The sequence below is a fragment of the Peromyscus eremicus genome, chromosome 2, assembly GCF_949786415.1.
Source record: "Peromyscus eremicus chromosome 2, PerEre_H2_v1, whole genome shotgun sequence".
In the NCBI taxonomy this organism is placed as follows: domain Eukaryota; kingdom Metazoa; phylum Chordata; class Mammalia; order Rodentia; family Cricetidae; genus Peromyscus; species Peromyscus eremicus.
The window spans coordinates 134570011-134597514 of record NC_081417.1 but is presented as its reverse complement, the minus strand read 5'-3'; the positions used below and the strand labels follow the sequence as shown (position 1 = coordinate 134597514).

Below are 27504 nucleotides of genomic sequence, written 5' to 3'. Positions count from 1 at the left end.
AGGTATTTGGGAGTCTGTTAGTACATCAGAGACTGGCACATTGATTCAAAGAGAGCGCAAACATTGTGCCTAGTTGCATGGGTAATCTTTGGCCATAAACTAAATCTTTTAAGCAAAATCAGTGTGAGTTCACAGTCATTTATTGCTTGTTAATTGAGATCTTAGGTTTTATTGCCAGACTAAGTTTACACCTATAGACCTGTCAATACCCAAGGAAAAGTTTACTCTTTTTTTTTTCTCTCAAGAACAACTACTTTTCTTTAGTACTTTAAAGTTGGCTTATTTATTTGTTGGAGGGTTTCTGTTGTTGTTATTGTTGGTTTTTGTTTGTATGTATATAGGGTTTTGGGGGTATTTTTTCTTTTTTTTTTTTTTTTTTTCCGGAGCTGAGGACTGAACCCAGGGCCTTAGGCTTGCTAGGCAAGCACTCTACCACTGAGCTAAATCCCCAACCCCTGAACCCCTGGAGTGTTTTTTCTTGTTGTTGGTTTGGTTTTTCTTTTTTTTTTTTTTTTGGTTTGGGTTTTGAAGACAGAGTTTCTGTGTGTAACTCACTTTGGAATTAAAGGTGTGTGCTGCCGCCAGCACCCAGCCTATAGTGGTTTTTTTATTTTTAAGACAAGGTCTTGCTGTGTACTTCTGGCTGGCCTGGAACTCACTATGTAGACCAAAATGGCTTTGAAATCACAGAGATTTGCCTGCCTCTGCCTCTCAAGTGCTGGAATGAAAGGTATGAACTATCACACCTGGCTAGTAATACTTTAAAGTTTAAATATTTCTTTGAAAACCCCAGAAGTAACTTCATTTCAAAGAACTGATTACTCTTATATTCTAATATAAGACTTCCTATACATTTTGTCTGTGACTTCTTTCACTTGAGAAGGATTTACCTGACCTCAGGAATATAGGTTTATAAATCAGGTATACTAATAAAAAATTACTGGTAAGTTATAACAAAATTTATTTAAGAATAAGTACTTGGTATTTTTTTTTTTTTTTACTATTTATTAAAGACAGAACAAACTGGGATACTAATGAGATGGATGTACTTGTTTATTTTTACACTAAGAATTAAATCTTGGAGCTGGAAAAATGGCTCAGTGATTAAGGGTGCTTGCTTCTCAATCATGCGGAATAGAGTTAGGGTCCTAGAAGCCACGTAAACAAGCCAGGTATCCGATGTACCTCTGTAACCCTAGCTCTGGGCTGGCAAGAAGATCATTTGCTTCCAGCCTAGCTTAGAAAACCTGAGCCCTGGGTTCAGATAGAGACTCTGCCTCAGACCAACAGTCAGGGTGTGATAGAGGATACCCAGCACTCTCTGTGACTCTGTGTGCCACGGACCAGAACATACACAGATACATGCCACACATTCACACATGGAAATTAATAAATCCTAAAAAAATAAAATCTTGGTTGAATATTGAATATTGCAGGATATAGAACATTTTCAACATTTATCAGAATTGTTCATTATTTTGATTTTATATTCATCAATCCGAAGAACACCATTTCATGTAAATTTGTAGCACAAAATGATAGAAAGTATTTTCATGGCCATTTCAGAAGTTGTTGCAAATTTCTGTTCTAATCCTTTATTGAAAGTCACTGAATAATATATTTTTATTTTTGAGAGGAGGTCTCATTATAGCTCTGGCTGTCCTGGAACTCGCTATATAGACCAGACTAGCCTTGAACTCAAAAAATCCAGTGGCCCCTGCCTCCATTTCTTTCCTTTATTCCTTTTGTTGTTGTTGTTGTTAAGAAATGTAAATCAAGTCAGGTGGTTGTGGTCACACCTTTAATCCTAGCACTCTAGAGGCAGAGACAGGTAGATCTCTGAGTTTGAGGCCAGCCTGGTCTATAAAGCAAGTTCTAGGACAGTCAGGTCTACACAAAGAAACACTGTCTCAAAAATCAAAAAAATAGCCAGGAGGTGGTGGCGCACGCCTTTAATCCCAGCACTCGGGAGGCAGAGCCAGGTGGATCTCTGTGAGTTCTAGGCCAGCCTGGTCTACAGAGCAAGATCCACGACAGGCACCAAAACTACACTGAGAAACCCTGTCTCGAAAAACCAAAAAATAAAAAAATAAAAATAAAAATAAATAAATAAGTAAATAAAAGACAGAAAGAACCTCAAGTCAAGAATTCAGAAAACTGCCTGAAGAGATGGCTCAGTGGTTAAAAGCACTTGCTGCTCTTTCAGAGAACTCAGGTTGGATTCCCAGCACCACATAATGGTTCATCCTGTCTTTACAGTTCCAGGAGAGTTAACGTCTTCTGGCATCTAAAGGCACTGTACATACATTGTACACACATATACACGCAGGTAAAACACCCATATACATAAAATTAAATTAAATTTTTAAAAAGAGAGGGAGGGGAAATTACAGTCAGGATGTAATATATGAGAGAAAAATTTTAAAAAGTAATAATAAAAAATTAATTTAAATGAAAAAAGATTTCAAACAGTTATTACAAGCTAACATTCTGGGCAACAACATGGCTTGTAGTTGGCTTGCTGCCAACTGTGATGATCTGAGTTTAACACCTGGGACACACGGTGGAGTGAGAGAACCAGCTCCAAGTTGTCTTCCGACCTACACGCACATGCACACATACAAGTAAATGTGGTGTTGGAGAGTTGTCTCAATGGTGATTGCTCTTGCAGAGAACCTGAGTTTAGTTCCTGCACCATATGAGGAGGTTCACAAATCAAATGTAACCCCAACTCTAGGGTATCCAATGTCCTGCTCTGGACTCTGTGGACACTTTCAATCACACATGCTCATCCCCCCACATACACACACACACACACACACACACACACACACACACACACACACAATTGAAAATAAATATTTTTTAAGTTGAAAATAAATATTTTTAAAGAAGACAAATGTAATAAAAAATTTAAATCCAGCATTCTAACACAATATAACCCAAGTATATTTTAATTTGATAAATGCTGAGGAATGGCAATAGGAAAATATTAAAGTTAATATTAAAAATGTCAAGTCATTGTTCTCTATAATTAAACAATTATGTTTCTATCATAGCAGAAAACCATACACACACATACATGCATGCACACATACACGTATATGAAACACTGAAATGTATAACATACAATATTCTCAAAGTTCGGCTGAGGTGTTTAAGGCACATTTATTGGCATTGTATGCCTTGATGTCATATACAGTGCAAAGTGTTCGTGTTCAGAAGTAAAGCTGGGCTATGCAGCACAGGCGAGCACTGCCAGGAACAGTTCAGATTCGTTCCAGGTTTGATTCTGAATTATTTTTTGGTTTTTGGAGCATTCAGAAATCTTTTACTCTTACCAAATTTCACAACTTCAAATGTGGCTAAGAAGCATGGTTTTGTTGTTGCTGTTGCCTTTTGTTGTTATTTTAGTGAAGTAGAGTTGGGGTTTAATAAAGATATTTTAATGTAGGCTTGAACTCAAGGTTTACAAGAAAGGCATTCAGAACAAAGTAAGATATACCCAACAACATGGGTCTGGGCTCCTCAAAGGAGAGTTACCCAGATCCACAGTTTTAAGAAGCTTTACTCCAAAGTCAGTCAGAGTGGTACATGCCTGTAATCCCAGCACTTAGCAGGTGGCAGGAAGTGAATTCATAGTTCAGGGTTACCCTCAGTAACCTAGGAGATCAGGCTGAGCTATATAAGCTTTTCTCAAAAACAGTAGCAACAACAAAAGGAAGCAGTGCTCTAATGTATAAACCTCTTTGTTGGTGAATTATCAGCATGTGACTAGATCAGAAGTCTGTGACTTGTTTCTATAAATATTCAGGTAGTAAAAAGGCTTACAGACCACATGGTTATATGCCTTTATTTATTTTTTATTATTATTTTATTTTATTTTATTTTTTTGGTTTTTCAAGACATATATGCCTTTATTTTTAAAAACAGACAAAAGGCCATAATTGTCCATTGGGCTATGATTTGATGGCTCTGGTCTAAGTCGATTGTTTTTCATGCTTTTTAAAGTACCTTTGTTAGGATTGTTTGTTTGATGTGGATTGTTTGTTTGTTTGTTTGTTTTAGAGGGGTGTTCTGAAGGGATGGTGAGGATTGAACCCAAGGCTTCATGTGTGTTAAGTGCTAAATGGTAATGAGACTATTGAATATGTCTTAATAGATACAAAGTATTTGAAGTAGGATTGGTGGATGGCTGCTTCATCACGTGATCTGTGTATAAATTGTGTTTGGTACCCTACCCATAAAATGTGATTCATACAATCAAGTAGTTGCAAATGATGACAGATGCTTTTAACAGGTCACTTTATGATATTAGAATACTGTTAAATTATACTGCAAATGATGTGAGGGACGAGGGATCATTGTTTCCAAGGTAAGCCACTAAAAATATCTAATAAGGAATCCAATTCTTTTCTCAAACACAGAAGACTAACATTGAAGACAAAAGCTATCTCAAAACTGGCATCTTCATGACCCTGAATGTTTAGAATTCTGTGGTTATACAATTCTATCCTGATGAGAATTTGCTTGACCTTTTTTATATATACCTGGTTTTGTCATGTTATATGCTATATTATACGTGTGCTATTGCTGTTTTCCTTTGTATAGTACTATGCAGCAGTGTTCATATACAGGTTTCAATATTATAAAATCCTAGCAAAGAGCTATGACCTTTACATTCAATGACACTGAAAAAATGTTTAAAATATACACACACACCTGTCACTAAAGTAGCAAGAGCTGTCCATTCTCCACAAAAGCAGCATGTATTGATTGTAGGTATCAGAAGAAACTGAGGTTGCCCATAGATTAAGACTCCCATATGAATTAGTGATAGTCTTGACCAGTACTCTCTCTCTCCTCATGACTAGTCGTTTGTTTTCTGTGATCACATTATTGCAATGGAAAATGGTTTTGTTTATTTTTAATTGAAAATATATGAATATTAATATTTAAGAAACATAAACCTACCACTCTTAACAACTGCTTTTTAATTTAATTTAGAGAAGACTTAGCACCATGTGAACAGCACACAGAGAGGAGTTTCTCCCTGCCCCTTTTTGTTTTCCTTTTTTTTTTTTAAATGCTGGATATAAAACCTAGGACTTGGTATGTGCTGAGCAAATGCTTTACCTCTGAGTTATGACCCAGTCTGAGTCTGTCCTTTCAACTTAGCATTATGTCGTGAATATTTCCCTGACTTCTCTATAATCTTAGTAAGTTTGTAACCTGATTTGTACTTAACTTAGAAACTCCTCCAAAATAAAAGGAAGAAACTTAAGAAGAATATAGGTGAAACTGTGACAATTAGAAACAGGACCAGATGCCCAAAAGAGAATTTTTAGAACGCTTGTAGGCCGTATTTTTCAGTGCTCTAGTCTGTTTTCTGGTGGAAGAAGCAGAGCCAAAAGATACCATGAAGAAAAGTTCCATAGGCAACTTCATATGGAAACAATGTAAAAAGGGCTTCTTAGTAACCCTACTTTTTATGGGTTTTGTTTGTTTTTTTCAAGACAGGGTTTTTCTGTGTAGTTTTAGTACCTGTCGTGGATTTTGCTCTGTAGACCAGGCAGGCTGGCCTCAAACTCACAGAGATCCACCTGCCTCTGCCTCCCAAGTGCTGGGATTAAAGGCGTGCACCACCACCGCCTGGAACTTTTTATGTTTTTAATTGCACTTCATGTTCACTTTTTTTTTTTTTTTTTTTACAATACAGACTGATATTAAAGGTAATGTTTTAACTTTATTATAAATCCTCATTCCAAAATGTGACCATTACCATTCTAAAAACTTACTTGTTTTAACAGTACTTGCTTCACAAAATCAGGAAAGATTCCAAGGAATCCAAGGTGAAGATTTAAGATGAATTGTTATTTTTATAGAAAGGGTTACAAATCATTACTGCAGCAGAACTGAACATCACAAGTGACACTTCAGTGCCTGGCAGCTAAAGTGACCTGTCTCTCTCCATGCGCTGTTGTCTTGTGCTGTGTTAGCTCTCTGATACCCAAGCTTAAAGTGCAAGCCAGAGAAGAGAAATGCTGTGCCTATATGTATTCCTAACACGTTGGTCTTGCCCTGTTTGTCTCCCTGTCCTTCTGCTCAGGTTCCATACTACCCTCTGTAGGAAGCTCTGTAGGCAGTGTAAACGGATACCACACCTGCAAAGGTGAGAACCTCATTTCAACAGTGCCTCCTTGTTGGGTGTGTTACAGTGTTCATGTTTGCTATGTATGTGTTCCAATCTGTGTGAATTAACACCTGCCAGGAGGGGCATGAGGGTGAACATTTGGAGAGGAGCAACTGTGGCGCCTCCCTGTTAGATGGCTGTAGGCTAAACAGGTTGGCATCCTGGGACTAAAAGTTCTGAGCAGTCATACTGGGCCACCAGGTTAGATCAGGAAGGAAAGACCTTCAGGAAAGTGTATGTGGACCTATGAGTTATAAAGAAGTATTCTAAAGCCAGATGTAGTGGTATTGGTCTATAAGCTCAGCACTTGGGAGGTAGAGGCAGGGCAATTAGGAGTTCAGGCTTTGGCTAGCCTTGGTTACATCAGACTATCTCAAAACAAGCAAAAAGCTAGTCTACCAGTAATCTTTCCCTCAATCTCCTACTGAAATAGTCTCAAACTATCTCTCAGCAGTTTGAAGAAGAGGGAACAGAAGAATGTTCCAAGTTAATCCCAGCAGTATGCTAAAGTAACATCGTACTTTACTTCCTCACTTCTGTCCTTCCCATGTTTATTCAGCATTTTATGGCATATATCTTTGTATAAAATGCCAAAGCCAGAAAGCAGATTAATAGGGGTTCTTATACTTTGTGTATTTAAACAGGAACTTTGATGTGATTTGGAGGAAGACAATCACTAGTTGACTAGAAGAATTAGGAGAGATGCTTAATCCTGACAAATCATTTAGGAATGAGAAATGAAGGGGAGCAGGATTACCGATCTCATTGTTGTTTCTCTGATACTAGATCTTACAGAGATCCAGTGTGACATGTCTGATGTAAATTCAAAGTATGAGAAACTGGGAGAAGTGCTTCGAGAACGCCAGGAAAGCCTTCAAGCTGTCCTTGGCAGAATGGAGGAGGTTCAGAAAGAAGCAAGCTCTGTGTTACAGTGGTTAGAATCCAAAGAGGAAGTTCTGAAAGCCATGGATGCCTCCTTGTCTCCAACCAAGACAGAAACAGTAAAAGCCCAAGCAGAGTCTAACAAGGTACTGTGTTTACTAGTGAGCTGCATCAGTGTACAGGAAAAGGCTCCTACAAGTGCTCTTGTCCAGGTCTAGGGCCTGAGCCTGAACGGAGTCAATCCTGGACTGTAATTGGAAGAATGTTAGCCCTCATTTTTAACATACCTCCTCAAGTCTCCTTGATCCTTTCTGTTACCTATTGTCATAATTCACATTCAAAAGAGGGGGGGGGGAGACATATTTGCAGAAAGAGGCTTGATCCCTCCTTTCCCGCCGCCATGTTATTAGTTCATTGAGAATTGAGTCTTATTTTCCATGTGATACTACCAGATAGTTAAGTCTTTCTCATCTAGGTATCTTTGCAAGTTTTTTTTTTTTTTTTTTTTTTTTTTTTTTCCCAGAGCTGAGGACCGAACCCAGGGCCTTGCAAGTGCTCTACCACTGAGCTAAATCCCCAACCCCTCTTTGCAACTCTTAAGGGAACCTAAAATATTGTGGATATGTATTTATTCTTAAGATTGAAAAAAAGAGGGCTGGAGAGATAGCTCAGCAGTTAAGAGCACTTGGTGCTGTTGCAGAGGACCCAGGTTCAGTTCCCAGCATGCACATAGTGTCTCACAACCATCTGTAACTCTGGTTCCATGGGATCCAGCTCCCTCTTCTGGCTTCCTCTTACACCAGGCACACATGTGTTGCACATAAAAACAGCAAACAAATACTCATACATGATAATTTTAGTGTTTTTAAAATTGAAATGTGGACTAAAGAAATTGTCAGAAAATATAAGAATGTAATAATTTTCTTATAAGAAATTTTCTCCAAATTTTTAAATATTCCAATTGAGAATGGCATGCCAGCTCTCCAACTACCAAAATAGTGCCGTCATCATCTTATCTTGGCACTTCCAGTTAATAAGAGGTGATGATCCCTATGTAGTTGAGTTTCGATGATGTCCTTTAATGAACTCAGATCCCACCATCTTCATTTTAGAGAGCAAACCCTGAAGCTAAGTTCATGGAACAAGCCGTACAGAGGGTCAGAACAATTGAGACTTCCCATCCAGTCAGTCTTCCAATCTTTTCTACCACACACAAAGCTATGTTTCTACCCCAGAATCTCCTGACAAGTATGATATGCTTTCTCCTAGGCTTTCCTGGCTGAATTGGAACAGAATTCCCCTAAAATCCAAAAAGTAAAGGAAGCTCTGGCTGGATTACTGGGGACGTATCCCAACTCACAAGAAGCAGAAAACTGGAAGAAAATGCAAGAGGAGCTCAGTAAGTCATCACAGGGATGTTTTATACTTAAAATATCTTGTCTCTAAAGTAAATTGAAAATCTCAGTACACCCTATAAAGGTGTACTGGAATTAGTTTCAATTAACTTTTGAAAGCAAGCAAAAGCCTGTCTGTCTAGGACCAGAAAATGACCTGATTAGGGAAAATTTTAGAAATGAAGTCAACAGAAATCTGGTTTTCTAGGACAGTCAAGCTAATAGTCTACTCTGATCAGAAGGGTTAAGAGAATATTGAGAGTAAAAATGAAAGTGCAAAGTGGTGACTCTCTCTTTAATCCAGCACTTGGTGGTAGAAACAGTTAATTCTCTGTAAATCTGAGCCAGCCTGGTCTACATAGCAAGTTCCAGTCCAGTTAGGGCTACATGGTGAGACCGTGTATCAATCAATCAATCAATCAATCAATCAATAAATAAATAAAATTTAAAAAAACCTGACCTGGGCTTGGAGAGCTGGCACAGTGGTTACAGGCTCATAGTGCTCTTTTAGTGGACCAGAGTTCAGGTTACAACACCCATACTGAGCAGCTCACAACCTTCTGTAACTCAAGCTCCGTCACCTCTGGCCTCTGAGGAGCATATACCCACACACTGACATACATAATTAAAATTAAATTAAAAAGGAAATGGGAAAAATCTAATAAAGAGATAAGTAAATTGTGTGTTCATAATATTTAACTATATATAATATAGGTGGATATTTGTAACAAATTTTCTTTTTATGAAAAATGTTTATAATATATATTATATATATATATAGTTATATGTATAATAAATAATATATGTAATCCATCTTACAGTATGTGGGGGACAGGGAGGCTTCCATTCAGTTTATCAGTGTAGTTTGTTGTTACTACCAGCCCAGTGAAGATACAGAACTATTTGTATTACTTTAGTTCTTAAATATTTTAAGGTTATTTTTAATTTTTAAAAAGTTAAATAATGGCTCTTATGTCATTTCCTGTAGTATATAAGGAATACAGCTTAGGGACCAGGCCAACTGCATTCTCTCATTTCCTCTCAACAGATTCCCGATGGGAAAAGGCCACGGAGGTTACTGTGGCTCGCCAAAAGCAGCTAGAGGAATCTGCAAGCCATCTGGCCTGCTTCCAGACTGCAGAATCCCAGCTCCGCCCTTGGCTGATGGAGAAGGAACTGATGATGGGAGTTCTGGGACCCCTGTCTATTGACCCCAACATGTTGAATGCACAGAAACAGCAGGTCCAGGTGAGCAATCTAGATTAGTGCTTAGAGCAAAGAAATGGGTGTCACGGAATCTGAGTTTGAATACTACTCCCGGCAAACGGATTTCATTATGACCTCCAGACAGGGTTCTCTTTCCTCGGGCTTTGTTTTGGGTTTGTTTTTCAACTCTGTATAGTCTTGACTGTCCTGGAACTTGCTATGTAGACCAGGCTGGTTTCGAACTCACAGAGATCCCCCTGCCTCTGCCTCCCAAGTGCTGGAATTAAAGGCGTGTACCACTACAGCCTGGCATATTAAGCAATTCTTAAAGATAATGCTACAGTATCTTAGTAGTCTGGTCCCTGGAGTTTTCTGGATTATTTTCAAAATGGGCTGGCACAATCCAAATTCAGTTTTTGTTTTGACACTACCTTTAGATCTGTTTTCTCTGTCTAAGCATCTCCATGTCATTTCTGTTTCAGTTTATGCTGAAGGAATTTGAAGCACGAAGGCAACAGCATGAGCAGCTGAATGAGGCAGCTCAGGGCATCCTAACAGGTCCTGGAGATGTCTCTCCATCCACCAGCCAAGTGCAGAAGGAACTCCAAAGCATCAATCAGAAGTGGGTTGAGCTCACTGACAAGCTTAACTCCCGTTCCAGCCAAATTGATCAAGCTATTGTTAAAAGCACCCAGTACCAAGAATTGCTCCAGGACTTATCAGAGAAGGTGAAAGCAGTTGGACAGCGACTGAGTGGCCAGTCAGCCATCAGCACCCAGCCTGATGCTGTAAAGCAGCAACTAGAGGAGACCAGTGAGATTCGATCTGACTTGGGACAATTAGACAACGAGATTAAGGAGGCTCAGGCACTGTGCGATGAACTCTCACTGCTCATTGGTGAGCAGTACCTCAAGGATGAACTGAAGAAGCGTTTGGAGACGGTCACCCTGCCACTCCAAGGCTTAGAAGACCTTGCAGGTGAGCTGAAGAAGTGAGCAGACCAAGAGTCTAGAATGATCCTTAAGTAGCTTTTCAGGGTTAGCATCATGTTCACCTATCCTTACTTCTAGTAACCATGACAATTGCTGCAGTTATTATACAGTGACACTGGCATATATGGAGCTTCACAAAGCATAACACGGTCCTGGAGATAGAAGCTCTAACACCACATCAGCCAGCCTGCAGGCACTCATGTCCAGGCCTGTACTAATGGGTGGAGTTCTAGACACACTAACTCTAGCACTTGTTTTCTGTAATTTGTCGATGGACATGCATATCCCCAACCCCATTATGCAAAGTTATAATGTATTCTGCAATTTTTAAGATTTTTAAAAAATTTTATGATTTGCTTACTTGTAGTATCTATAGAGACCAAGTAGTGGGTATTGAATCCCCTGGAACTAAAAGTTACAAGATGTGAGCTGCCCTGTTGGTGCTCAGAACCAGGCATGGGTCAGTTTTCTATAGAGCAGTCAGTGCTCCTAACTGCTGAGCAATCTCTTTACCCTATTTTGGACTTTCTAAGAAAAATTTTGTCATTAACTTGTTCGTCTTCTGAAAATGTTATGACTGTTTTTATTGACTTAGACGTGTCAGGTCATATTACGTGGTTGATAATAGGATTGAGTATTCGTATGGGAACCTGGCTTTATACTTATCTTTTATGGTAGATTCTCAATATTTGATTTCTATTCTTAAAATTAGACCATACCCTGTTAGCAAACATTTTACATCCCATGTTCAGGCTTGATTGATTTTAATTTCATTTTCTTATATCAGCTGATCGCATGAACAGACTCCAGGCAGCTCTCGCCAGCACCCAGCAATTCCAGCAAATGTTTGATGAGCTGAGAACCTGGTTGGATGAAAAACAAAGCCAGCAAGCAAAAATCTGCCCAATTTCTGCAAAATTGGAGCGGCTTCAGTCTCAGCTACAAGAGAATGAAGAGTTTCAGAAGCACCTCAATCAACACAGTGGTTCCTATGAGGTGATTGTGGCCGAGGGGGAGTCTCTGCTGCTCTCTGTGCCTCCTGGGGAAGAGAAAAAGACTTTACAAAACCAGTTGGTTGAACTCAAAAGCCACTGGGAAGATCTCAATAAAAAAACTGCAGACCGGCAGTCTAGGCTCAAGGACTGTATGCAGAAAGCTCAGAAATATCAGTGGCATGTGGAAGACCTTGTGCCCTGGATAGAAGATTGCAAGACCAAGATGTCTGAATTGCGGGTTACTTTGGATCCAGTGCAGCTGGAGTCCAGCCTCTTGAGGTCAAAAGCTATGCTGAGTGAGGCAGAGAAGCGCCGCTCCCTGCTGGAAATACTGAATGGTGCAGCTGACATTCTGATCAATTCTTCAGAAATAGATGAAGATGAGATCCGGGATGAGAAGGCTGGACTCAACCAGAACATGGATGCCATTACAGAGGAGCTACAGGCCAAAACGGGCTCTCTAGAAGAAATGACTCAGAGGCTCAAGGAGTTCCAGGAAAGCTTTAAGAATATTGAAAAGAAGGTTGAAGGAGCCAAACACCAGCTTGAAATCTTCGATGCTCTGGGCTCTCAAGCCTGTAGCAACAAGAATCTGGAGAAGCTAAGAGCTCAGCAAGAAGTGCTGCAGGCCCTGGAGCCTCAGGTCGACTACCTGAGGAACTTCACTCAGGGACTTGTAGAAGATGCTCCAGATGGATCTGATGCCTCCCCACTTGTGCATCAAGCTGAGGTTGCCCAGCAGGAGTTCTTAGAAGTGAAGCAACGTGTGAACAGTGGTTGCCTGACCATGGAAAACAAGCTAGAGGGGATTGGGCAGTTTCACTGTCGAGTCCGAGAAATGTTTTCTCAATTGGCTGACCTGGATGATGAGCTAGATAGCATGGGAGCCATTGGTAGAGACACGGATAGCCTCCAGTCACAAATTGAGGATGTTCGGCTCTTCCTTAACAAAATCCAAGCCCTCAGGTCTGACATAGAGGACTCTGAAGCAGAGTGTCGGAAGATGGTGGAGGAAGAGGGGACTTTGGACTTACTAGGTCTCAAGAGGGAGCTAGAAGCCCTTAACAAACAGTGTGGTAAACTGACAGAGAGAGGAAAAGCTCGCCAGGAACAGCTGGAGCTCACACTGGGCCGAGTAGAGGACTTCTATAGGAAACTGAAAGCACTCACTGATGCTACCTCAGCTGCAGAGGAGGGAGAAGCTCTTCAGTGGGTTGTGGGGACTGAAGTGGATGTCATCAACCAGCAGCTAGCAGATTTTAAAGTAAGTTTTATCCTTTGCTTCCTTCTTTTTATCACTAATGCTTAAAATTTAGATACCAGTTGAGAGTACGTTTTTCACTTGGGTCCTGGTTTCCTTGTTCACTTCCATTACCAGCAAAGCACATTGTGTGGAGACTGAAAGTCTCTCAGATGGCTAAGAAGATGGCTTTGAACATTTTTCTATTGTAGTTTCTTTCCATTTTTATAGCCAATTAAGGAGATGGAAGAAAGTTCTTAAACCTTATCTCTTAGTCTAAGAATCTCCTCATGATTTCTTGAACTTTCAAATTAACTGATTTGGTAACTGTGTTGAAACTGTATTCATGGTCCTATTTTCCAAGCTGAGCTAATAGCCATCTCCTGAAGTGTTAATTTTGCACACATTTCACGGAGACTTTATTGATACATTATGAAACAATGTAAGGTTTCCATGAATTATTAAATGAAATATATGGAGTCAAAGAAATCTCTGACTTGCAACAAGCAGCCTAGAAATCCTCCCAACGCTCCTCAAGTACAAGTTCCTTACCTATAGGGGAGTTTGAAAACTTCTGCCTTCATTGCAAACTGCTTAGTCCTTTACCATAGTCTTTCTGGTACTGAAATTTTATGAGTCTAAATCAAATAACAGGAGGTGATCATATGACTGGATCATTTGGATCAAACCCAAAGTGTGCATTTGTCGGTTAAGTGCTTACGTGGTGGTCTTGGCTCAAGATTCCTGTAGTTACAAATACTCATAAGTACCTCATTCTGCTGGTATACCTTTTGTGGCACAAGGAATAGATTTGGAAATAATATATGTAGCACTTCATTCTATTATGCCTAGTATGACATAGGCAGTGGTCCTGAGTTCAGTTCCCAGCAACCACATGGTGGCTCACAACCATCTGTAATGAGATCTGGTGCCCTCTTCTGGCCTACAGGGACACATGCAGGCAGAACACTGTACACATGACAAATCTTTTAAAAAAATTTTTTTAGATGTATGTAAGTATTGGGCCTCCAACTTGCTGGGCAAGTATTCTCCTAAGCTGTGACCCCAGCTTGCCTCATTTTATCAACAGTACATTGTGCATTCATGTTTCCTAAAGATTGCAGGTTGACATTAGAAGATACTGTTCTCTTATGGTGATATTTTTGAGGATTTTAGAAATACTTGGGACTACTTTGTAGTAAATGTTCCTGAGTCACTATGGTCAGAGTGCCTATTAAGTGCTTGTTTGGGGTTTCTACAGTATTGTACTGGTCAGATTGGCTATGTATATAGATATATAGTGAGGAGATAATTTTTGAGTTTTTCACGACTACCATGATGTTAAGCATTACATTTTGCTCTGTGTATAGATGGGTTCCACTAACTACAGATTAAAAATATTTTAGAAAAAAACCCAAAGAATAGAAAATAGCAATATAACAATAAAAAAATACAAATTTTAAAACAATATAGCAAAACAAGTATCTATATTGCATTAGGTATTATAAGTAACCTAGATATGATTTAAAGTCGATGAGAAGATACAAATACTATGTCACTTTTTAGAGTGGACTTGAGAATGTAATTGGGGTAAGCATGGGGTTTCTAAAGCATCTCTGAAGGACACCAAGTGTGCTGCTGCTGTCACTTTCATAGCAGTTGCTGGGTCTCCCCGTAGCAGTCTAGTCTTCAGTGAGCTAGAAAATGAAGTAAACAAGCCTGTGAAAATTGTGTTAGTCAGGCATGGTGGCACATGACTATAATGACAGCACATGGGGGCCTGTGGTTGGGAGATCATGAGTTCAAGGCCAATCTGGGTTATGTAAGTAAGTCCTTATTTCAAAAGCAAGCAAAAAGCATTAGATACAACCTTACAAAAGAGCCTGTAGAGGGCATACCTTGTGTTGAATTTGATAAGTCTTTTTTTCCCTTGGTTTACTGTAGTAGTTCTCAACCTTCCTAATGCTGTGACCTCTTATTACAGTTCGTGTTGTGGTGACCCCCAACCATAAAATTATTGTCATTGCTACTTCATAATTGTAATGTTGCTGCTGTTATGAATCATGATGTAAATAATCTGACATGCAGGATATCTGATATGCGACCCCTGTGAAAGGATCATTCAACCCCAAAGGAGCCTTGTCCCACAGGTTGAGAACCACTGGTTTTGAAAAATGTTCTGGATTTTGATGAAGCTGGAAGATTCACTGGTTTTATGCTTTTACTGCTTTTATGTCTAGCATGTTAGTTCCTCAGAGTGCTCAGAGTTCAGTAGTAGCTGCTTAGCTGTTGTTTTCTAAGAATAAGCTTCCTACCACTGAACATTATGCTTGTAAAGGCCGGAATCTGTCAATCAGCTGGGTACTGGCAGGGTGTTTACCTATGGGGGGGGGGGATGAGGGGGATGGGGTGTGGTGGTGTTGACAAGACAAGCCTAAAAGTGAAGGGAGGAGGGTGCTGAAGTGCTTTGATAAAGTCAGTAGGTACTTACTATAAAATGGTCAGTACCCCACCCCAGGTTGGTGGTCAAGTCAGAATCCTAGTCACTAACTTTCCTAATAGGGAAGTGGGGTTTTTGCCTCCTCCCGGCAGAGGGCTTTGGTCAGGAGGGAGGAGCGTTCTCTTGGCCGAGCTCTTGGGAAATTAAAACAATGAGGAGGAAAACTATCAGTCGCTTGCCCAGCCCCTCTAGCAGTCGCATAAAGGTCTTTTGGACCTATTCTAAGGGCTGAATCATTTTCATGATGGGAGTAAGTGTTGAGTTTCTGGATTAATGTGTTATAGTTAAGCAGTTGATTAATCTTCCCTTGCCCCAGCAGCAGACCAGATTCGTAAAGGTGACTCAGCTTTCAGATGCAAATCATTTTCAATAAGAAAAATCAGATGAAGATACATATTAAAAGGCATTTTAACTCAACAGTGTTCTTTTTAAATAGAATCACCCTTAGGACAGACTGAGAGAGGATAAGAATCTGGGAGGCAGACTCCACTGGGGCTAGCCAGATAGTCCAGTGTATGGAGAGCCTTAGGCTTCCTTGGGACAGCAGTCCTGATAAACCCAGTTAGTCTGTGGGAAATGGTTTCCATGATGTGGAAAGTGGGAAATGGTTTCCATGATGTGGAAAAACTAAAAGTCATTATTCCTAGGGAAGGTTTTCCTTTAGTCCCCTCTCGATGACTTGTAGAATCTGGTTGGCTCGTGGGTGTCATTCAGACAGCAACAGAAGAGTCCTTCCCATCCTAAGCAAGTAAAGTCCTCAACCATCTGCACTGAGACATTCACCACAGCCCCATCTCTCTTCCGTTGTATGGGAAATAGAAGGGAAGAGGCCTTTCCAGAAACCATGACTTAGGGCATGTTTTCAGAAAACTGTGAGGAGAAGCTGTTACTAATCTCTTCAGGAAATCCCGTTTCTGATTATTGAGGAAAAGGAATTGTGTATGTCTAAGAGGAGATTAATAAGAAAGGAGGGACCTTTGTTTATAACACTGATACTTGAGCCAAAGAATTCCCCTAATGTGACCTTCCTGGGAAGGGTAGGGAGAAAAAACAAAAAACTGTTCAATCTTGGGGTTACCAAGAGGCTTTTCTCATTTGGAAACTGTCTGTAGATTTTGTCAAGACTTAACATGGTTCTGAGTCTTACCTTCACCTCTCCTTTGCACCCCTGTACCCCAACAAGAGTTTTGCTTGACTCCCAGGCAGAAAGGACATAATAGTTTGGGCATGACACCAATGAACAGCATCTGGAGAACTGCGTGTGTTTGGGTCAGTTGGTTTCATGTCTCTAATTAGGAGAAACCATAGATTAAGAATCTCTTTAGGGTCTGTTAAGTTTCCCACAATTACTTAATGTCACCACATTTGAGGCATCCAAGCCAGTCATCAATCTTTTGGTTTTTGTTTTGAGACAGATGTCATGTAGCTCAGGCTAGCCTTGAACTTCCGATCCCCCTGTCTCTAACTCAACTGCTGGGATTACCGGTGTCCATGCCAAGTTTTATGGAGTGCTAGGGATGGAACCAGGGGCTTTGTGCATGCTAGGCAAGTAGTCCACCTACTGAACTATGTCACAGCCCCCAGACTTTCCCTTTCTTGTGTCTGAGGCTGGCTCGCAGGATGTAGGTGCAGCAGCAGGCTTCCTAGTACTGTTCTTTCCTAACTCAGTGGTTCTCGACCTTCCAAACACTGAGACCCTTTAATACAGTTCTTTATGTTGTGGTGACCCCCAACCATAAAGGTATTTCATAACTATAATGTAAATATCTGATATGTGATCTCAAAGGGGTTTTGACCCATGGGTTGAGAACCACTATCCTAACTCAAGCTGAGCAGAGCTAGGGTCAGTGATATTTGCAGCTTCTGTCTGACAAAGTTGGATAGCTGTATAGCAAACCAAGAAGCTCTTCAGTCACAGCCCTTTGATTTTTCTTCCCCCTCGTGATAAACAAGCTTAGCCTCTTATGTGCACAAATGAAGATCCTTGGATGATGGGCTGGGTATGCTGCTGAGAGACTGCCAGTTTGCAGATACGTGTTCATTCCTTTCTCCATAGAACAAAGGTATTATCAGCCCATCCAAGGTTTTCAGTTAGTCCAGCTGCCTGAGAATGAGTCACTAGCAGATAAAACAAATGAGGTCAGCACTATCTACCTGCCTTGGGTAATCAAAGCAGGGAGAACCTGTCTGTCACTAGAGGGTTAGACACCCCTAAAAAGCAGCCAACAGGAGGCAGACTCCACCCTCTCGCCTCCTCCCTTGTCTAGTGCTAGCTGAACCTTGGCCTGTTTTGAGTTTTTTGTTTGTTTTGTTTTTAATTTCTTTTCCAAACAAGGATACTGCAGTGCTACTCCAGGGCGACTGGGGTCCATGGAAGAAAATACCCTGAAGTGGCTTTCTTACCTTGGCTTGGAAACATTTTCTGCTGGAGTGTTTTTCATTGTGGAGGGCTGTCTTGCTCATTGGAGAGTGTTGAGCAGCATCTCTGCCCTGTGTGTACTAGCAATAGTAACTTCCCAGTTGTGAGAACCTGGCATTCCCAAAGGCCCCCTGGAAGGCAGAGCTGCCCTCTTTAGAACATCTGCTCTGGGAGAACATTGCCTCAGCTGGGATGGGTACTAACTGATTAAGTTAAATATTTGTATTGCAGACAACCTCCTGTAATCTGATTAGAACTGTGTATTAGCAACACTGCCTCTAAGTCAGCCTGCCTTTAAACCAGCTCTGGAGCCTTTGTTTTTCTGGTGATGATCCATGTCTGGTTGAAAACCTCCTAGACACCTTCCCTGCATGTGAGATTTCTATGCAGTTGTTGGTGCAGGTATTTTGCTGATGATGTGTTTCCAAAGAGAAGAGGAACTTCCTTGGTGGAAATACTTCAGGGCGTCCCTTTGTCCTGTGCCTTTAAGGGGAGATTACAGTATGTCAGTTGTTCTCTGGAGCCAACCCAAAGTTTGGCTGCTGGTATTTATAACCCTTATGTGACCACCCTCCACCCCCACACCCCCCAGAATTCCAACGCACTGGAATAATCCTCCCCACCTCCATTACCAACTGAATGGGGAGGAGGCAAAGGAACTTTTGCGTTATGTTGAATCCTCTCTAGTTAGTTTCTTTTTAAAGTATTGCCTCCTAGACAAAGAACTACTGGCAACCAAGGAATACTGAGAGAGGGAGGAACAGTCTTCCGTAATTGGTGATCTAACATCAAATGGTCAGCTCTGAAAACACATACAAGTAACACTAAAGACTGAACAGGTTATAGTTATATATTTAGGAAAGAATATATGTGCGTGTATATGTAGCTACACACATACATGTAACAACAACTAAAGAAAACGAGGCCTTGAATTTGAGAGAGCAAGTCTCATAAGGGTTAGAGGGAGAAAAGGGAAGGGAGAAAATGATCTAATTATATTATAATCTCAAAAACGAAGTTCTAATAAAAAATTATTTTAAAAGTATTGCCATTTAGTATTTTGAGTCTAAGCATCACTTGGCACAATCTGAGGCCTCTAGCTGTTGCATCGTCCTGAGAAGCCTGTGCCTCAGTAAATATTGAGTGGAATGTCATCAAGAGGTGCCGATAAATCTCACTATGGATAGCAACAAACAAATATATCCTCAACCAAAGGAAAGGAGTGAGAGCCGGGCGGTGGAGGCGCACACCTTTAATCCCAGCACTAGGAGGCAGAGCCAGGCGGATCTCTGTGAGTTCAAGGCCAGCCTATCTACAGAGCGAGATCCAGGACAGGCTCCAAAGCTACACAGAGAAAACCTGTCTCAAAAAAACAAACAAACAAAAAAATTGTTGTTGAATATTTGATTAAGTGAACATGGATTGTGGAGACCATCACAGACTTGCAGAACTAGACAGTTTATTGCTATGTCTAGGAATGGGTGCAAGTGGTCTCAGCCTTAGCCTGACCTTTAAAAAAAAAATGCTGAGGCCAGATGCAATGGTGTGTGCCTGTAGTCAGGTAGTGCCTGGCTGCTGAGGAGGCTGAGGCAGGTGGGTTCCCTGGGGCCAGGAGTTCGAGGCCAGCTTGGCGCTAGATGACTAGTGTACGGACCTTTGGGGGACATAGATATCTCTGACCTGACAGTTGGTACAGTTGTCTACTTTGCCAAGAAAAATGTAGTCCCACAGGCAATCCAGTCAGGTCACTGCCCAAAGGCATCGCTGCCCGAAAGGACTGCCTCCTGCCAAATGGATATTTCTCAAGTCTCAGCTATCCTAATTAGAAAAATCTAGCTCCAAGAAGAATGTGTTTCCTCTTACCTTCCGTAAGGCTTTGAGACAATCAGTCCTTTTCAAAGGAGTTTCTCATGTTAGCTGTACAAGATTAACGGACCACACTCACAAAGCCCTCACAAGGCTTTCCTGGCACCAGTACTGTGCATAAGAATCATGCTTCTTGACGTTCAGGGGCTTTTCAGTCCAGCCTTACTTGCTATGTTCCAGTACTTTGAAGGGTAGTGGGGTCTTAGTCTTTTGTTTGTTTGTTTGTTTTTTGTTTTCTTTTTTTATTATTAAGAAATTTTCTGTTGGGCAGTGGTGTCCCACGCCTTTAATCCCAGCACTTGAGAGGCAGAGCCAGGCGGATCTCTGTGAATTTGAGGCCAGCCTGGTCTACAGAGCAAGATCCAGGACAGGCACCAAAAACAACACAGAGAAACCCTGCTGTCTCGAAAAAAAAAAAAAAAAAAAAAAGAAATTTTCTATTCATTTAACATACCAACCACAAATCCCCCTCCCCTCCTTCCTCCCTACCCTCAGCCTTCTCTCCCCGCCAACGGACTCCCCATTCCCACCTCCTCCAAGGCAAGGCCTCCCATAGGGAGTCAGCAGAGCCTGGTACACTCAGTTGAGGCAGATCCAAGCCCCTTCCCCTGCACCAAGGCTGTGTAAGGTGTCCCACCATAGGCAGTGGGCTCCAAAAAGGCCCATTTATGTCCTAGGTATGGATCTTGATCCCACTGCCAGGGGGCCCCTGAAGCAGATCAAACTACACAACTGTCTCGCCTATGCAGAGGGCCTAGTCCAGTCCCATGGAGGCTCCACAGCTATTGGTCCACAGTTTATGAGTTCCCACTAGTTTGGTTTGGCTATCTCTATACATTTCCCCATCATGATCTTGATGCCCCTTGCTCATAGAATCCCTCTTCAGTTTATTTGACTGGACTCCTGGAGCTTGGCCTGGTACTTGGCTGTGGATCTCTTCATCTGCTTCCATCAGTTACGGGATGAAGGCTCTATGATGACAGTTAGGGTATTCACCAATCTGATTACCAGGGTAGGCTAATTCAGGCACCCTCTTCAATATTGCTAATAGTCTAAGGTGGAGTCATCCTTGTGACAGTGAGAAATAGGCATAACAAATCACTGTGGTAATAGTGTAATGGTAAGTGCAACAAGAGAGTCTAAATGAGTTCTCATAACCCTCCTGTAAATTAGACCTTTAAAATCTCAGCTTGCAGATAAAACTTAGTCTCACCGGGCGGTGGCGGTGGAGCACACCTTTAATCCCAGCACTCAGGAGGTAGAGGCAGGTGGATCTCTGTGAGTTTGAGGACAGCCAGGGCTACACAGAGAAACCCTGGGAGGCGGGGGTGGGGGTGGGTGGGGGTGGGTGGTGCAGGGAAGACCAGCATTTAAGAGGGAAAAAAAAAAACTTACTCAAGCATGGAGCTGGAGAGATACTCAGTAGTTAAGAGCTTTCTGTTCTTTCTGTTCAGTTCCCAGCACCCACACTGCTCACAACCACCTGTAGCCAACTCCAGGTCCACATCCTCTGATCTCTAAGAGTTTGTACTCATGTGCACAAACTCACACAGGAACATACAATTTTAAAAAATATATTTTAAAAAATAACTTGCTCAAGCAACTCAGCAAATAAACTTTTGAGTGGAACTGAAAAGGTATGTTTGGTGTGAAATTTACAATATGCCAGTGGCTCATACCTGGAGCACTTGTGCTCCTTAGGAGACATTTAGCAGTGTCCAAGACACGGTTTTCTGCCTGCCTGCCTTCCTTTTCTTTTCTTTTTTTCTTTTTGAGATAGGATCTCGCTATGTAGCCCTGGCTGGGCTCAAACTCACAGACATATACCTATCTCTGACTCCTGAGTGCTGTCGTTAATAGGGAGGCTGCTAATGGTGTCTAGTGATTGCTGCTGGATATGCTAAAATACACAGGAGTGTCCTTCACAATGAAAAAATTACTCAACCCACTTTTAGAAAGATAGGGATTTTTTATTTACCTTCCTTCAGACTCCATGAACACTGCATAGAAGCTTCTTTTTAAAAAACTAGAATAGGGTTGCTTCCTGGGATGACTTCTACAGTCAGGATCTTTGTGAACTTATTTGACTCAGTGGCTAAAGAATTCTCTGCGCTTCACCAGTCCCCGCCCCACCCTGCCACAAGGTTCCTGCTGTGGACATCAATCAGCTGTGTATCTCAAGCCACTTCCTGTAGGGTGTGTTGTGGAATGGCATCAGCCCCTGCACCAGATGGGAGTGCTGATCTCAGTGTCATTTTATCAGACGCTGGTTGGAACAAAGGATTCTCTGTTAGGAAGAAAGAGAGCTGGTGCAGTTGGACAGTCAGTGTGTATGCACATGGTTCCCATGGAAAAGGGAGACATACATCATTCTGTGGCTTTCTAAAACAGGGGTTTCCCAGGTGGAGTTCCTGAGCTTCTGACTTCACCCTTGTGTTGGCCATGCTTATTCTTCTCCCAGATCAGTGCGTGGGGCGCTGACCTGATGGACTGAGTGGTGGTATTTTTCAGAACTGATCTGTTTCTTTGTCCCTGTCTTTTTCTTCAGTCTCTGACTGAATCCTTGAGCACCACTGTTTTTCCAGTCCTTGATCTAGTTAGTCTTGCACTCCCGTGCTTTACCCCAGTCATACCTAACACATTTGAACTACTGTGTGTGTACTCTTCCTTTGAAGACATAGCTCAAGTCCCATCTTATTACAAAGCATTTCTGACATCTCCAACTTACTCCTCCTGATCATTTAAATCACTTAACTCACTTTAACTCCTATGGTCCTTTCTAAATACTACCAAATCTGGGTATTTTGTGATTATATTATTTTTTGTTATATACATCCCTTTTTTCAACAAATCTATTTTTGTGCCTTTCACTTGAAGACAGCTGAATATTTAACTGATTAGGTAGATAATCTTTATTTCTCATAAGCCACATGAGCTCTAGGATTCAAAATGGTATCTGGGCATGGTGGCACACACCTGTAATCCCTGTACACAGGATGCTGAGGAAGGAGAATTGTGAGTTTGTGGCTAACCTGGGCTACATATGAGACTATGTCTCAAAACACACACAACCAAAATACTATTTACTCTGTAAGACTTGAGGCATATCCTTATAGTCTTAGTCTGGTTTCCTTAACTTTCCATCTTCTCCTAGGCTCCCATTCTTCTCTACTGGTTAGCACATGTTAAGAACATATGATCTCATTTTATTATTAATAAAACAGCAAAAAGAAGAAAATATTTGCTGTTTCATATACACTTCAAGAAAGCCATATTCTGAAAGAGCCTGTGTAGTTACTGATCACTTTACAATCATTATCATTTGTATAATTAATTGCCAATTAATGAGAGTCTTCATAGTTCATTTAGCCCTGTATAATAGGGTTGTAAGAGGGTAGAATCCAAATTCAAGTCAGAAATATGTGAGGGAAGGAGAAGAATCCAAGGTCAAGTCAGAAATATGCAACTTTAAATCCTAGCTGATATCATTTACAAGCTGAGTGACTTGAAGAAAATTACTTTGGCACTTGAGAGGCAGAGGCAGGTGGATCTCTGTAAATTTAAGATCAAGCCTCATCTACAAAGAGAGTTCCAGGACAGCCAGGACTATGTAGAAGAGACCCTGTCTTTTTAAAAAAAAAAAAGAAGAAAAAAAAAAGTTTATCCAGAAATACATATTAATACATATTAGAATATTGTGAACTCTTTTTGAGACAAGATCTTACTAGGTAACACTAGCTATCTTGGAACTCACTAAGTAAACCTATCTGTCTTCAAACTGAGATCTGACTGTCTCTGCCTCCCTGGTACTAGGAAGAAATACCTGCCTCCTTCTCCTCCTCCTCCTTTTAAATTCCGTGTGTTTTATGTGATTGTATGTGGATGTGTACATGCACAGCACTGTGTGGAGATCAGAGGACACATGCAGCAATTAGTTTCTCTTCTTCCACGTGTTGATCTTGGGGGTCGAATTCATAACTCAGATCATAAACCTGAGCCATATTCCAGCCCCCACTTTTACTTTTTTTTTTTTTAAGGTTCTGTATATCACAGGCTGACCTTGAAACTCACAGTAGTTCTTCATCTTCTGAGTACTGGGGTACAAGCATGAGCCACCATGCCAAGCAGACAATTATAAATTCGTTTTACTAAGAAGTTGTTCAGGGGTGGAGGGTTTGGTTTAGTTACGTGCCTAGCATGCATGAAGCCTTAGGTTCAACCACTAGCACTGCCTAAACTGGGCCTAGTAACACATCCTTGTAATCTTCTTGGGAGGTGGAGGCAAGAGGATCAGAACTTTGGGGGCATCGTAGGGAGTTGAGTTCAAGGTGAGCCTGGGCTACATTAAAATTAAGAAACAAAAACAAACAGCTTTACTTCTCTATGTCTAGAAATGATCATTCTCTAGATTTGGTATAAGGCCAAGCATTAAATTAGATTAGCTCTTTTTCTTTAAAAAGAAATAGAGATTATTGTTGTTGGTTGTTTTTACTCTTTACTCTTTGGGGAGCCTGCCACCCAGCTCCCAAATAAGTACACATGGAGACTTATTATTACTGATAAATGCCCAACCTTAGCTTGGCTTGTTTCTAGCTAGCTTTTCTTAAATTATCCTGTCTACCTTTTGCTTCTGGACTTTTACCTTTCTCTCTTTCTGTATACCTTTCTTTACTTCTTTTTCCATGGCTTGCTGTGTAGCTGGGTGGCTGGCCGACAAGGCCTTCCTCTCCTCTTTTTGCTCCTTCCTTTCCTCCCAGATTTCTCCTTCTATTTATTCTCTCTCCTGCCAGCCCCATCTGTCCTTTCTCCTGCCTTGATATTGGCCTTTCAGTTCTTTATTAGACCAATCAGATGTTTTAGACAGGCAAAGTAACAGATTCACAGTTAAACACAAAAGAATGCAACACATCTTTGTATCATTAAACAAATGTTTCACAATATAAATAAATATAACACATCTTAAATTAATATTCCACAACAGATTATGAGGTCAGGCATGGTGGAACATGTGTTTAATACCAGCTCTCAGGCAGCAGCAGAGGCAGAAAGATCCTATGAGTCTGAGGTTAGCTGGTACATATAGCAAGTTCCAGGCTAGGCAAGGCTACATAGTGAGACCTTGTCTCAAACAACAACAACAACAACAAAAAAAAAAAAACAGCAATTATGAAGGTAAAGAAAAGTTAGTCCTTCGAGTTTGCTGGGCAGTGGTGGTGCATACCTTTAATCCCAGCACTCAGGAGGCAAAAGTAGATGGATCTCTATGAGTTCGAGCCGAGCCTGGATTACAGAAGAGAAAAGTTAGTCCTTTGAGTTTGCTGGGCAGTGGTGGTGCATGCCTTTAATCTCAGCACTCAGGAGGCAAAAGTAGATGGATCTCTGAGTTCAAGCCCAGCCTGGATTACAGACCAAGTTCCATGACAGCCAGGGCTACACAAAGAAACCCTGTCTCAAAAACCAAGAAGTAGGGGGCTGGGAGGAAGGAAGGAAAGAAAGAAAGAAAAATTAGTTTATGGTGCTAATCAAACTAGCTGATGGGCAGATGACAGGCTTCATGAGCAGTTTTTTGGGGGAATATGTATAGGGCTTGTTTCTAGCCACAGAGTCAGGCTGAAAGTGTAGGCATGGCATCTTAAAATAATTTTTATTTATATATATATATATATATATATATATATATATATATATATATACTGTTTATTCATTAGTTTATTCATTTATTAGAAGTCCATAACCAGCAAGTTTTTCTAAGACCATTTTAACTGTAGTTTTTGTGTTCTATAAGTCAATATTATTTTTAAATCATTAACCCAAATTAACCAGAACACATTACCAGCTCAGTGGCTTTCCTAGCCACTCAATTGCTCATCAGATCGGCTTTAATGATCTCGGAGTCCTTGGCCTAATTAACTTTAGTTTTCAACATACACCACATTATCTTCCTCCATTGCCATACAGTGGCAACTACTAAGTCAGCATCTTTAAGAGAGACACTGCTTAATATTAATCAGTCTTTAATTAAAACATCAAAGCGTAAAAGGAAAAAAACATCAGCTTTGTTCCAGAGACAATCAGCTTTTAAAAAGATAGAATTCATCTCTCTGCAGTGTCAACCTAGACTGAGATTTTTTACAAGAAGTCTGTAACTACGGTTTCAGTAAATATAAGTTTCTAGTATCTGGTCTAATATGTGTGTATATATCATCCAAAGGAAGATGATGAGAATTTAAGGCAGCTGAAGGTAGATTTATCCTACTTGAATTCAAGATCTCATTCAAGTGAACCATTTAGGATGTGTCATTTTACAGTTAATCCCCAAAAGTGAGCTTAGTTTTTGTTCAACCCGTGAGAGTTGGTTCTTTCCTTCCATCGTGTGGGCTCCAGAAATCAGACTTGCTTTGTCCACTGAGTCTTCTGGCCAGCCCCTTAGTCTAGTTCTTTAACCTCCAACCTTAGTTGTTTATTCGTTCATTTGTGATCAAAAATAATTTCTTGAGTAGGGGCTATATACCTCCGCAGTATCATACTTGCCTAGCATGCACAAGGCCCTAGGTGTCACACACACACACACACACACACACACACACACACACACACACACACCAAGTAACAAAATTAAAGAAATGATTTACAAAAAATGTCTGTATTGCTTGTTCTATATTATTTTCTCATATTTGAGAGGGGACATCTGCAATAAGATTGTTTAGTGATTCGACCCAGAAAAGCAACTTTGTGATAGTCATGCCACTCTGAAACTAAAAAAAACAAAAACAAAACTGTTCAGTCTCAGGGAAAGCCTATATCGTGATGTTCTCAGCAAAGCCTCCCTGGACTTTCGAGCCCAGTCATAGCACTGTTCACTTTTCTTTCAGAGTCCTTACACAGTTAAAATGAGTGTCTGCCTCAGCTCCTAGGATGGAGATCCCTGACCATGTCTCATTAAGATATCTCAGTTCCTAGCATAGTCTGGTAGGTCCCAATAAATATTTATTGAACAAACAAAGAATAAAAAATATAACTTTGAGCCAGGGGTATGGGACATGAAACTAGTTATGTATAAGGTCCTGCTTCAATCCTCATCATTATTTAAAAAGAAAAGAAAATTGGTACAACCTCAAGGGGTCTAGAGAGAGGGCTCAGCACTTAAGATCATTTCTTGTTCTTTCAGAAGACCTGGGTTCTGTTCCCAGCACCCATATGGTAGCTCATGGTCATGATCAGTTCTCAGTAATCGATGCCTTCTTCTGATTTCCACAGGCCCCAGGCATGCATTCGTAGGACAGAACAGTAATACACATAAAATAAAAAATACTTTTTTAAGAATATAGCTTCAGGCTCAGTGGTTAAGAGCACTCACTGGCTGCTCTTCCAGAGGACCTGAGTTCAATTCCCAGCACCCACATGGTGGCTCACAACCATCCATAGTGGGTTCTGATGCTCTCTTCTGGCATAAGGTGTACATGCAGATAGAGCACTCATAAATAAATAAACAAATCCTTTAAAAAAAAAAAGAATATAGCTTCAATAGTACGGGGTAAGGTAGGGAGCCTGAGGAGACAAAGGAGGACTGCCTAGAAAAGAGGCATCATAACACTGGGCTGTGGGAGCCAAAAGAAGAGAGTCTCAAGGGACGGCAAATAGTTCCTTCACACACCCATTATCTTAACCTCTGCTGTCTTGTCTGACTCAGCACCCATCACTCCTGAGACTGTTTTCCTAGAAATAGTCATTGACTTCCTACTTGACTAATCTGGTGACATTGTCTAATTCACTGTCCTCTTTCTTAAAAACTTGGTTTTAGGGACTGCAGAGATGGC

The 27504-nt window shown here is 40.9% G+C and overlaps 1 protein-coding gene across 1 annotated transcript in view; it reads left to right on the top strand.

The window, feature by feature from the left end:
• The window catches only part of Macf1 (microtubule actin crosslinking factor 1), a 322169-nt gene that overhangs the window by 226347 nt on the left and 68318 nt on the right, over positions 1-27504 (top strand). The window contains exons 52-57 of the mRNA XM_059254918.1: positions 6110-6172; positions 6980-7221; positions 8345-8474; positions 9518-9717; positions 10158-10653; positions 11455-12926. Of these exons, the coding sequence (XP_059110901.1) occupies positions 6110-6172; positions 6980-7221; positions 8345-8474; positions 9518-9717; positions 10158-10653; positions 11455-12926 (2603 nt within the window). The remainder of the gene's footprint in view (positions 1-6109; positions 6173-6979; positions 7222-8344; positions 8475-9517; positions 9718-10157; positions 10654-11454; positions 12927-27504) is intronic.